This window comes from Heliangelus exortis, unplaced genomic scaffold (assembly GCF_036169615.1).
Source record: "Heliangelus exortis unplaced genomic scaffold, bHelExo1.hap1 Scaffold_77, whole genome shotgun sequence".
NCBI classification, from domain to species: Eukaryota; Metazoa; Chordata; class Aves; order Apodiformes; family Trochilidae; genus Heliangelus; species Heliangelus exortis.
In genome coordinates, this window is record NW_027285993.1 from 30,315 (window position 1) to 43,123 (window position 12,809).

General features: G+C 51.5%; 1 protein-coding gene across 2 annotated transcripts; it reads left to right on the forward strand.

Annotated features, from left to right (window-relative positions):
- Positions 1-392: 392 nt before the first annotated feature.
- On the forward strand, positions 393-12,494 carry TEKT3 (tektin 3). 2 transcript variants are annotated; one of them, XM_071732769.1, is made up of 9 exons: positions 393-455; positions 2,606-2,668; positions 4,319-4,925; positions 6,196-6,279; positions 6,515-6,585; positions 8,063-8,206; positions 9,864-10,086; positions 11,141-11,295; positions 12,249-12,494. In XM_071732769.1, exons 3-9 carry the CDS (start codon positions 4,347-4,349, stop codon positions 12,463-12,465), a joined length of 1,473 nt encoding a protein of 490 aa, XP_071588870.1. In that variant the 5' UTR covers positions 393-455; positions 2,606-2,668; positions 4,319-4,346; the 3' UTR covers positions 12,466-12,494. The 2 variants fall into 2 exon arrangements, with proteins under 2 accessions (XP_071588870.1, XP_071588871.1); XM_071732770.1 differs by lacking the exon at positions 393-455 and having other exon boundaries at positions 2,540-2,668.
- Positions 12,495-12,809: the final 315 nt, after the last annotated feature.

Below are 12,809 nucleotides of genomic sequence, written 5' to 3' on the forward strand. Positions count from 1 at the left end.
TTTATCCTCAGGATAAACTGGGGGGATATTGAGGCTCAAACCCTCCTCCTTCCACCTTTTCCTCTCCCTTTTTTGGCCCCCTGGGGGTGTCATGAACACCACTGAGGGGAAGGGGGGAGGAACATGCTACCATTTTTTCTCTATTTCTCTATATTTAACCTTTTTTTCCTTTTTATTAATTCCTTCCAAGCTGGGGAGTTGGCTTCCCAACCCCAAAAAATCCACATTTATCCACACTGCCTCTGGAGAAAGGGAGGCTCAGGGGAGACCTCAGTTCCCTGAGGACCCCCAGAACCCTCAGAACCCTCAGAGAGGCCCCTCAGAACCTTCAGAACCTTCAGAACCCTCAGAACCTTCAGAACCCTCAGAACCCCCTGTCCCTGGCAACGCTCCGTGGTGACACCACAGCAGGGACTGCAGCCCCAAACTCCACAGACTGCACCCCAAAACTGGGGGTGAGTAGCAGCTGGGAGGGGGTGGGGGGACTGAACTGCAGGGCTTCTTCTTCCAGACCCCCCCAAACACCCCAAATGTCCCCAAAATTCCTGCCCTGTGTCCTGGGATTTTTTATTTCCAGGGGGAATTATTTCAGCTGGGAAATGGAGCCAGGATCCACTCCTAAATTTGGTTTTTTCCTCCCTTTTTTAACCTTGTGCCTCTCAGTCCCTCCAAGGAATCATTTTTTCCAGGGGTTCTTCTTCCAGACCCCCCCAAAGACCCCTTGAGTCCCCCAAATGTTTCCTGGGATTTTTTATGTCCAGGGGGAATTATTTCAGCAGGGAAATGGACCCAGGATCCACTCCTAAATTTGGTTTTTTCCTCCTTTTTTAACCTTGTGCCTCTCAGTCCCTCCAAGGAATATTTTTTTATATCCAGACCCCCCCAAACTCCTCTTGGATCCCCCAAATATCCCCAAAATTCCTGCCCTGTCTCCTGGGATTTTTTATTTCCAGGGGGAATTATTTCAGCAGGGAAATGGACCCAGGATCCACTCCTAAATTTGTTTTTTTCCCTCCTTTTCTAACCTTGTGCCTCTCAGTCCCTCCAAGGAATAATTTTTTCCAGGGGGTTCTTCCAGACCCCCCAAATATCCCCAAAATTCCTGCCCTGTGTCCTGGGATTTTTTATCTCCAGGGGGAATTATTTCAGCAGGGAAATGGGCCCAGGATCCACTCCTCATTTTTTTTTTTTCCTCCCTTTTTTAACCTTGTGCTTCTCAGTCCCTCCAAGGAATAATTTTTTCCAGGGGGTTCTTCCAGACCCCCCCAAATATCCCCAAAATTCCTGCCCTGTGTCCTGGGATTTTTTATTTCCAGGGGGAATTATTTCAGCTGGGAAATGGAGCCAGGATCCACTCCTAAATTTGTTTTTTTCCTCCCTTTTTTAACCTTGTGCCTCTCAGTCCCTCCAAGGAATCATTTTTTCCAGGGGTTCTTCTTCCAGACCCCCCCAAACACCCCTTGAATCCCCCAAATGTTTCCTGGGATTTTTTATCTCCAGGGGGAATTATTTCAGCAGGGAAATGGACCCACGATCCACTCCTAATTTTTTTTTTTCCCTCCTTTTCTAACCTTGTGCCTCTCAGTCCCTCCAAGGAATATTTTTTTATATCCAGACCCCCCCAAACTCCTCTTGGATCCCCCCAAATATCCCCAAATGTCTCCTGGGATTTTTTATCTCCAGGGGGAATTATTTCAGCAGGGAAATGGACCCAGGATCCACTCCTAAATTTGTTTTTTCCCCTCCTTTTTTAACCTTGTGCCTCTCAGTCCCTCCAAAGAATAATTTTTTCCAGGGGGTTCTTCCAGACCCCCCCCAGATGTCCCCAAAATTCCTGCCCTGTGTCCTGGGATTTTTTATTTCCAGGGGGAATTATTTCAGCTGGGAAATGGACCCAGGATCCACTCCTAAATTTGGTTTTTTCCCTCCTTTTTTAACCTTGTGCCTCTCAGTCCCTCCAAGGAATATTTTTTTATATCCAGACCCCCCCAAACACCTCTTGGATCCCCCAAATGTCCCCAAAATTCCTGCCCTGTCTCCTGGGATTTTTTATCTCCAGGGGGAATTATTTCAGCAGGGAAATGGACCCAGGATCCACTCCTCATTTTTTTTTTTCCTCCCTTTTTTAACCTTGTGCCTCTCAGTCCCTCCAAGGAATCATTTTTTCCAGGGGTTCTTCTTCCAGACCCCCCCAAAGACCCCTTGAATCCCCCAAATGTCTCCTGGGATTTTTTATTTCCAGGGGGAATTATTTCAGCAGGGAAATGGACCCAGGATCCACTCCTCATTTTTTTTTTCCCCTCCTTTTCTAACCTTGTGCCTCTCAGTCCCTCCAAGGAATCTTTTTTTGCAGCAAGTTTGGTTTGGGTGTTATTTTTTTCTTTCTTTTTTAATAAATAAAGGTTCTAACTCTTCCTGCTGCTGATCCCCACAGCTCCTTGGGGCAGAGGGGCTCCTGGGGTCACCCCTCTCCAACCAGGAATCCTCCAAATTCCCTGATTTCCCTTTTTCCCTCTTCCTCATCCCAGGAGGAGCAGTGAAACCTCTGTCTCTGAGCCACCACAGGGAATTTTCCTGCCAGTGGGTGACACTTGGAACCCTGCAGGAACTTCACAGCCAGCTCAAAACCCCTCTGGGACATCTTGCCAAGCACCTGATTGAGGAGCAGGTGAGTCCTGGACATTTTCTGGTGGTTTTTTTTGCTTTTTTACCTTAATAACCCTTTGCCCCGGGGGTGATTAATTTGTTGAAAACACCTCCCTGTGTTTCTCTCCCACTATTAACCCCTTCCTATGACTCCTTTCATTTTTTTCCCCTAAAACAGACCCTTGGAATTTCTCCAAACCCTCAGCCTGGTGACTTTTTCCAGTTTATAGGACAAGAAGGGGCAGTGGGGAATATTTCCTCCCCAAAAAAACATAAAATTTTCCTCATCAGGGAGCATGATCCTGGGTGACTTCTCTTCTCCTCTTCTCCTTAGGAAACATTTTTTTCCCTGAGAGGGTTGTCAGGCTCTGGAATATCCCAGGAGAGGGATGGGGGCTCCAGTTAGAAGGAATTTTTCCCTGAAATCCCTGTTTTTAGCAACTTGACCCAGGGTTGAGCTGGATGAGCTGCAATATCCCAGGAGAGGGATGGGGGCTCCATTTAGAAGGAATTTTTCCCTGAAATCCCTGTTTTTAGCAGCTTGACCCAAGGTTGAGCTGGAACATCCCAGGAGAGGGATGAGGGCTCCATTTATTAGGGATTTATCCCTGAATTCCCAGTTTTTAGCAGCTGGATCATGGTCTTGACCCAAGGTTGAGCTGGATGAGCTGGAATATCCCAGGAGAGGGATGGGGGCTCCATTTAGAAGGAATTTATCCCTGAATTCCCAGTTTTTAGCAGCTGGATGGATATTTTGACCCAAGGCTGAGCTGGATGAGCTGGAATATCCCAGGAGAGGGATGGGGGCTCCATTTAGAAGGAATTTTTCCCTGAAATCCCTGTTTTTTAGCAGCTTGACCCAAGGTTGAGCTGGAGACACTGGAATATCCCAGGAGAGGGATGAGGGCTCCATTTATTGGGGATTTATCCCTGAATTCCCTGTTTTTAGCAGCTGGATCATGGTCTTGACCCAAGGTTGAGCTGGATGAGCTGGAATATCCCAGGAGAGGGATGGGGGCTCCATTTAGAAGGAATTTATCCCTGAAATCCCAGTTTTTAGCAACTTGACCCAGGGTTGAGCTGGATGAGCTGCAATATCCCAGGAAAGGGATGGGGACTCCATTTATTGGGGATTTATCCCTGAATTCCCAGTTTTTAGCAGCTGGATGGATATTTTGACCCAGGGTTGAGCTGGATGAGCTGGAATATCCCAGGAGAGGGATGGGGGCTCCATTTAGAAGGAATTTATCCCTGAAATCCCTGTTTTTAGCAACTGGATGGATATTTTGACCCAAGGTTGAGCTGGAGACACTGGAATATCACAGGAGAGGGATGAGGGCTCCATTTATTAGGGATTTATCCCTGAAATCCCAGTTTTTAGCAGCTTGACCCAAGGTTGAGCTGGATGAGCTGCAGTATCCCAGGAAAGGGATGGGGACTCCATTTATTGGGAATTTATCCCTGAATTCCCAGTTTTTAGCAGCTGGATGGATATTTTGACCCAAGGTTGAGCTGGATGAGCTGGAATATCCCAGGAGAGGGATGAGGGCTCCATTTAGAAGGAATTTTTCCCTGAAATCCCTGTTTTTAGCAACTTGACCCAAGGTTGAGCTGGATGAGCTGGACGGGCCCATCCAACCCGACCCTTTTTTTGGGATTTTCCTTCCTGCAGGCCACTTCCTTCACCACCAACCTTAGAGATGGGGCTGGTTGGCTCTCCCTTAACATCAACCTTCGCCCACCCAAGATCAATCCCAACCAAATTCCTGCCTGCCATCAGCACCTTGGCTTCCAGCTACCAGAACCGGGTCCCTCACTACCCGCTGCCTCAGACTTTCGGCCTCCCCTGGCTGCCCGAGGCCTACTACAAAACGGCCGCCTCCTTCCCCACTTTGGCTCCTTTTTCCCCCAAATTCCCCGAGCTCCCTCCCGGCAAGAAGCTCCCGTTTGTGTCCAACAGGACCTCTCTCTGCACCCGTTACACCCCCGAGGATTGGAACCTTTCCAACCTCACCAACTTCAGAGGGTCGGAGGCCTCGCGCCGCGCCGCCGAAGGCCTGAGGGCCGACACCTCCCGGATGCTCCAAGATAAACACCAGCAGACCAAGAAAACCCAGGAGGAAAGCACCAAAAGTTTGGGAAGCAGGGTCAACGACATCGGATTCTGGAAGTCGGAGCTCTCCAGGGAGCTGGAGGCCATGATTGGGGAAACCAACGCCCTGACAGAGCTGAAGGAGAGGATGGAGAGAGCCCTGGCTGAGACAGAGGCCCCGCTCCAGGTGAGCCAAATATTCCAGAGGTATTCCCAGTCCTCCCACTGGCATCTGGGAAGTTGGTATGGAAGGGTTGTTAAGTTAGGAATTAAAAAAAAAATTAAAAAATCCCTTTGCTCTCTGCTGAGGCCCCTCTCAGAGCTGTCTCGGAATCCCAGAATTATGGAATTAGAGAATCATGGAATTAGCAGGGTTGGAAAGCTCAAAAATCCAATGGAATTCCTCGATTCCAACCACATCCAATGTCACCTTCCAAACCTCCAGGGATGGAGAATCCCTGGGCACCCATTCCAGTGCCTGATCACCCCCTCTGGAAGGAATTTCTTCCTGAAATCCAAGCTAAACCTTTCCTTAACCAAATACTTCACCCCAAATCCTGTGGTTTCCCAGGAAAAGCATCAGGGGTGACCCCTGGTGCCACCAGGAGGGTGCTCCCTCCTCTTCCATAAATCCTGATTTAAGGATCTGCCCTGAATAGGGAATGGAATGGGATGGGATGGGGATGGGAATGGGGATGGGATGGGATGGGATGGGATGGGGATGGGATGGGATGGGATGGGATGGGGATGGGATGGGATGGGGATGGGATGGGATGGGGATGGGATGGGATGGAATGGAATGGAATGGGATGGGGATGGGAATGGGATGGGATGGGGATGGGGATGGGGATGGGATGGGGATGGAATGGGATGGAATGGAATGGGATGGGATGGGATGGAATGGAATGGGATGGGGATGGGGATGGGGATGGGATGGGGATGGAATGGGATGGGGATGGGATGGGGATGGGATGGGAATGGGATGGGAATGGGGATGGGATGGGAATGGGATGGGATGGGATGGGATGGGAATGGGATGGGATGGGATGGGAATGGGATGGGATGGGGATGGGATGGGATGGGGATGGGATGGGAATGGGATGGGATGGGAATGGGATGGGATGGGGATGGGGATGGGGATGGGAATGGGAATGGGATGGGATGGGGATGGGATGGAATGGAATGGAATGGGATGGGGATGGGAATGGGATGGGGATGGAATGGGATGGGATGGGGATGGAATGGGATGGAATGGAATGGGATGGGATGGAATGGAATGGAATGGAATGGGATGGGGATGGGATGGGATGGGATGGGAATGGGAATGGGAATGAAGATGGGATGGGGAGGGGATGGGGACTTTTTTCTCTCTCCTGCCATCCCTGCCCACCTCTAATTCCAGTTCTCTCTGCCTGGGGATGGGATGTGCAGCAGCAGTGATGGTTTTTCCCCCCCAGGTGGCTCAGGAATGTTTGCTCCATCGGGAAAAAAGGATGGGAATTGACCTGGTCCATGATGAGGTGGAGAAGCAGCTCCTGGCAGTGAGTTGAGCAGCTCAGCCCCTGCCCTGAAGTTTTCTTGCCCTCAAAGTTGGTTTTTTCCCAGTTCCCTGAGGGGATGGGGAGGAAGCCAAGTCCCCCGTGCTTGATCCCAACTTCCAGCTGAAGGAATAATTGTCCTCTCCTGGGAAAAATCAGGGAAAATCCCAGGGTGTGAGGGGTGTGAGGGGCCAAGGATGGGGAGGAAAATGGAGTTTGGTGTTTTCCCTCTTCCCAGGAAGTGGATCTCATCAGATCCTGCCAGGAAAGGATGAAGCAGAGCCTGGAGAGGGCCAGGGGTCAGCTCAGGTGAGGAGCCCAGGGCTGTTGGGAATCTGCAGGTGGATTGGGAAGGTCCAGTCCAGCTCCCTGGGAAGTGGGAAGGGATGGGAAGGGATAGGGATGGGATAGGAATGGGGATGAGGAGGGGATGGAGAGGGGGAGGAGGATGGGAATGGGGATGGGAATAGGGAGGGGATGGGAATGGGGAGGGGGATGAGGATGATGAGGATGAGGATGGGAATGGGGATGAAATGGGATGGGAATGGGGAGGGGATGGGAATGGGGATGGGGATGGGAATGGGGAGGGGATGGGGAGGGAATGGGAATGGGGAGGAGGATGAGGATGATGAGGATGGGAATGGGGATGAAATGGGATGGGAATGGGGAGGGGATGGGGATGGGAATGGGATGGAGATGGGAGTGGGATGAGGATGAGGATGAGGATGAGGATGGAGAGGGGATGGGGAGGGGGATGGAAATGGGAATGGGGGTGGGGATGAGGATGGGGAAGGGGATGAGGATGGGAATAGGAATGAAGATGGGATGGGAATAGGGAGGGGATGGGGAGGGGGATGAGGATGAGGATGGGAATGGGAATGGGGATGAAATGGGATGGGGATGGAGAGGGGATGGGGAGGATGGGAATGGGGAAGGGGATGAGGAGGATGGGAATAGGAATGAAGATGGGATGGGGATGGGATGGAGAGGGGATGGGAATAGGGAGGGGATGGGGATAGGGAGGGGATTGGGAGGGGATGGGGATGAGGATGAGGATGGGGAGGGAATGGGAATAGGGAGGGGGTGGAGATGGGAGTGGGAATGGGAGTGGGAATGGGAATGGGGAGGGGAATGGGAATGGAGATGGGGATGGGGATGAGGATGGGAATGGGGATGGGATGGGAATAGGGAGGGGATTGGGAGGGGATGGGGATGGGGATGAGGATGGGGAGGGAAGGGGGATGGAATGGGAATGGGGAGGGGGATGATGAGGATGAGGATGGGACTGGGGATGAGGATGGGAATAGGGAGGGGATGAGGAATGGGAATGGGGAGGGGGATGAGGATGATGAGGATGAGGATGGGAATGGGGATAGGGATGAGAATGGGATGGGGATGGGAATAGGAATGAAGATGGGATTGGGATGGGATGGAGAGGGAATGGGGATGGGGATGGGGATGGGGATGGGGAGGGGGATGAGGATGATGAGGATGAGGATGGGAATGGGGATGAGGATGGGGAGGGGAGGGGAATGGGAATGGGGATGGAGATGGGAATGGGGAGGGGGATGAGGATGGGGATGAAGATGGGATGGGAATAGGGAGGGGATTGGGAGGGGATGGGGATGGGGATGGGGAGGGGGATGGGGAGGGGGATGGGGAGGGGGATGAGGATGAGGATGGAATGGGGATGGATGGGATGGGATGGGATGGGGATGGGAAGGGGCTGGAGAGGAAGCCAATCCAACCCCCCAACCCCATCCTGGGTGCTTTTTCCCTGCTCCAGCTCCAACAGGGGGGCCCAGCAGGAGCTGGAGAGGGACCTGGCCCACAAGCAGACAGCCCAGCAGATTGATGACAAGTGCCACCACCTCAGGGACACCTCTGATGGCATCAGCTACTACAGAGGGGTGGAGCAGATCGATGCCACGTGAGTCCAGGGCCAGTTGTCCCCAAGATCCCTGATTTCCAGTCCCTGGAAGGGAGCTGCTTTGTCCCCAACCCCTCCAGAGCCACTCGTGGCACCTGCAGACAGCCCCCATTTTCCTCCACTCAGTATAGAATTGAGTCATTTACAATTTTTTTTAGCATTTTTATCATCATGATGAGCATTTTATCTTTTTATTTAGCACTCTGCTTTCAGCCACGACCCCCCAGGGGTGACAGGGAGCTCCCCAACTCATTAAAATTGAGGGGAAAAAGGGATGAAAGGGGAAAAGGGATGACAAGATTTACCAGGTGAGAGAAAAAGGGATGAAAAAGGATCCAAGATTTACCTGGTGAGGGGAAAAAGGATGAAAAAGGATCCAAGATTTACCAGGTGATGGGAAAAGGATGAAAAAGGATCCAAGATTTACCTGGTGAGGGGAAAAAGGATCCAAGATTTACCTGGTGAGGGGGAAAAAGGATCCAAGATTTACCAGGTGAGGGGAAAGGATCCAAGATTTACCTGGTGAGGGGAAAAGGATCCAAGATTTTCCAGGTGAGGGGGAAAAAGGATCCAAGAATTACCAGGTGAGGGGAAAAGGGATTAAAAAGGATCCAAGATTTACCTGGTGAGGGGAAAAAGGATCCAAGATTTTCCAGGTGAGGGGGAAAAAGGATCCAAGATTTACCAGGTGAGGGGAAAAGGGATGAAAAAGGATCCAAGATTTACCTGGTGAGGGGAAAAGGGATGAAAAAGGATCCAAGATTTTCCAGGTGAGGGGGAAAGGGATGAAAAAGGATCCAAGATTTACCTGGTGAGGGAAAAGGATCCAAGATTTACCTGGTGAGGGAAAAGGGATGAAAAAGGATCCAAGATTTACCTGGTGAGGGGAAAAGGGATGAAAAAGGATCCAAGATTTACCTGGTGAGGGGAAAAGGGATGAAAAAGGATCCAAGATTTACCTGGTGAGGAGAAAAGGATCCAAGATTTACCTGGTGAGGGGGAAAAGGATCCAAGATTTACCTGGTGAGGGGAAAAGGGATGAAAAAGGATCCAAGATTTACCTGGTGAGGGGGAAAGGGATGAAAAAGGATCCAAAATTTACCTGGTGAGGGGAAAAGGGATGAAAAAGGATCCAAAATTTACCTGGTGAGGGGGAAAAGGATGAAAAAGGATCCAAGATTTACCTGGTGAGGGAAAAGGGATGAAAAAGGATCCAAAATTTACCTGGTGAGGGGGAAAAGGATGAAAAAGGATCCAAGATTTACCTGGTGAGGGGAAAAAGGGTCCAAGATTTACCTGGTGAGGGGAAAAAGGATCCAAAATTTACCAGGTGAGAGGAAAAAGGGTCCAAGATTTATCAGGTGAGGGGAAAAAGGATGAAAAAGGATCCAAGATTTACCTGGTGAGGGAAAAGGATCCAAGATTTTCCAGGTGAGGGGGAAAAAGGATCCAAGATTTACCTGGTGAGGGGAAAAGGGATGAAAAAGGATCCAAAATTTACCTGGTGAGGGGAAAAGGGATTAAAAAGGATCCAAGATTTACCTGGTGAGGGGAAAAGGGATGAAAAAGGATCCAAGATTTACCAGGTGAGGGAAAAGGATCCAAGCTCCTCAGCGACGCGGGGCTGACCGAAAACTTCTCCTTCCTCCCCCTGCAGGATCTCAGTGCCAGAATCCTGGGCTAAATTCACGGATTCCAACATCCTCCTATCCCAGGGGGAAAGGGCCAGCTCTGCCAAGCTGAGGGACAGCATGGAGAACCTTCTGGAAGTGGCAGCTGAGGAAATGTGGCGCCAATTCAACGAAGTCAACGTTGCCTTCACCAACCGCATCGCCGAGACTGCTGATGCCAAGAGCAAGATCCAGAGCCACCTGGCCAAGGTATCCAGGGCTGGAATGAGGTGGATTTTCCAAGGAAAATGAGCCCCAGGGATTCTCCATCCATGGAGGTTTGGAAGTTGGCATTGGATGTGGCACTCAGGGTCTGGGAAGGTTGGGAGGGGATCAAGGGTTGGGTTTGAGGAGCTCGGGGTTGAGGAAGATCCAGAGCCACCTGGCCAAGGTGTCCAGGCCTGGAATGAGGTGGATTTTCCAGGGAAAGGGGCTCCAGGGAATCTTTTTCCCTGGAACTTGGGAAGTTGGCTTTGGATGTGGCACTCAGGGTCTGGGAATCACATTTGGGAGGGGATTGAGGGTTGGGTTTGAGGAGCTCGGGGTTGAGGAAGATCCAGAGCCACCTGGCTAAGGAATCCAGGGCTGGAATGAGGTGGATTTTCCAAGGAAAATGAGCCCCAGGGATTCTCCATCCCTGGAAGTTGGGAAGTTGGCATTGGATGTGGCACTCAGGGTCTGGGAAGGTTGGGAGGGGATTGAGGGTTGGGTTTGAGGAGCTCGGAGTTGAGGAAGATCCTGAGCCACCTGACCAAGGTGTCCAGGCCTGGAATGAGGTGGATTTTCCAGGGAAAGGGGCTCCAGGGATTCTCCATCCCTGGAAGTTGGGAAGTTGGCATTGGATGTGGCACTCGGGGTCTGGGAATCACGTTAGGAGGGGATCAAGGGTTGGGTTTGAGGAGCTCGGGGTTGTTTCCAACCCAACTGGTTCTGGGATTGATTTTGGGATTGTGGGATTTTGGAATTCTCTGATTCTCTGATTTTTAGGATTCTCTAACTCTACCATTCTGCTTCTCTGATTCCTCCACTTCCTCCAGGCAGGGATTTTGGGAAGCTGGGAATTCCCTGTGAGGCAACTCTGCTCCAAAGCCCCCTCTGCTCTCATTCCCACAGCACAGAGAGGTTTTTCCCTGAGGAAAAATCCCTTCTCCCCCTCTGCTTTCCCACCTGGCAGGGTCACAGTGACATTGAACTTGTTCCTTTTTTCCAGACAGACAGAGCCACAAGGAAAAACTTGTGGCCACTGGTTCCTTTTTCATTCCAGACCCTTCAGGAGATTTTCCAGCTGGAGATGAAGATAGAAGCCATCCGGAAAGGAATCAGGGATAAGGAGCCAGCCCTGAAAGTGGCTCAGACCCGGCTGGAAAAACGAACCAGGAGACCCCACGTGGAGCTGTGCAGGGACTCAGCTCAGCTCCGGTGAGGAGGGGACCACGGGGGAGCCCTGAGCAACCAGCACTGGGTGGAAAAAGGAAAAGGATATTGGAGTTGGGGTTTTCCCAAATGGTGCTGCCCAAAACTCCCTGGAGGAGTTGGAGCTGGGGAAGCTCGGGCTCTTCTCCCACCTCTCTTCTCTTCTCTCTTCTCTCTTCTCTTCTCTCTTCTCTCTTCTCTCTTCTCTTCTCTCTTCTCCTCTTTTTTCTCTCTTCTCTCTTCTCTTCTCTTCTCTTCTCTTCTCTTCTCTTCTCTTCTCTTCTCTTCTCTTCTCTTCTCTTTTCTCTTCTCTTTTCTCTTCTCTTCTCTTCTCTTCTTCTTCTCTTCTCTTCTCTTCTCTTCTCTTCTTCTCTTCTCTTCTCTTCTCTTCTCTTCTCTTCTCTTCTCTTCTCTTCTCTTCTCTTCTCTTCTCTTCTCTTCCTCTTCCCCTCCCCTCCCCTCCCCTCCCCCTCCCCTCCCCTTCCCTCCCCTCCCCTCCCCTCCCCTTCCCTTCCCTTCCTTCCCTTCCCTTCCCTTCCCTTCCCTTCCCTTCCCTTCCCTTCCCTTTCCCTTCCCTTCCCTTCCTTCCCTCTCCTCTCCATTTCCCTCTCCATTTCCCTCTCCCTATTCCTCTCTCTCTCCCTCTCCCTCCTCCTCCTCCTCCTCTCCCTCTCCCTCTCCCTCTCCCTCTCCCTCTCCCCTCTCCCTCTCCATTTCCCTCCCCCTGCCCCTCCCCCTCCCCCTCCCCCTCCCCCTTCCCCTCCCCCTCTCCCTCTCCCTCCTCCTCCTCCTCCTCCTCCTCCTCCCTCCTCCTCCTCCTCCTCTCTCTCTCCATTTCCCTCTCCCTCTCCCTTCCCCTCTCCCTCCCCCTCTCCCTTCCCCTCTCCTCTCCCTCTCCCCCTCAGCAACTCCTCAGGGACAGACCCTTATTTTCATTTCTTTCCATCCTGTTTTTCCAGCCTTGTCTCCGAGGTCTATGAGCTGGACCGGACCATCCAGACCCTGCAGCAGAGGCTGAGGGATGCCGAGGAGTCCCTGCAGGTCCTGGCCCGTTCCAAGGCCACCCTGGAGCACGACTTGGCCGTCAAATCCAACTCCCTTTTCCTGGATCAGGAAAAATGCCTGGGAATGCGCCGGAGCTTCCCCAGCACCGCCCGGCTGCGGGGCTGTGCTTAGGGGAGAGGGGGGAGAGGGGCCCGGGGGCTGCTGGGGTTGGTCCCCCTTTTTTTTTTGTGGGTTTCTCCCCTTTTTTCTGTGGGTTCCTTCCCCTTTTATTTTTGTGGGTTCCTTCCCCTTTTTTTTTTTTTGTGGGTTCCTTCCCCCCTTTTTTCTTTCTGGGTTGTTCCCCCTTTTTTTTTTTGTGGGTTTCTCCCCTTTTCTTTTTTCTGTGGGTTCCTTCCCCTTTTTTTTTTTGTGGGTTCCTTCCCCCCTTTTTTTTCTGTGGGTTTATCCCCCCCTTTATTTTTGTGGGTTCCTTCCCCCCGTTTTTTTTCTGTGGGTTGTTCCCCCCCTTTTTTTTT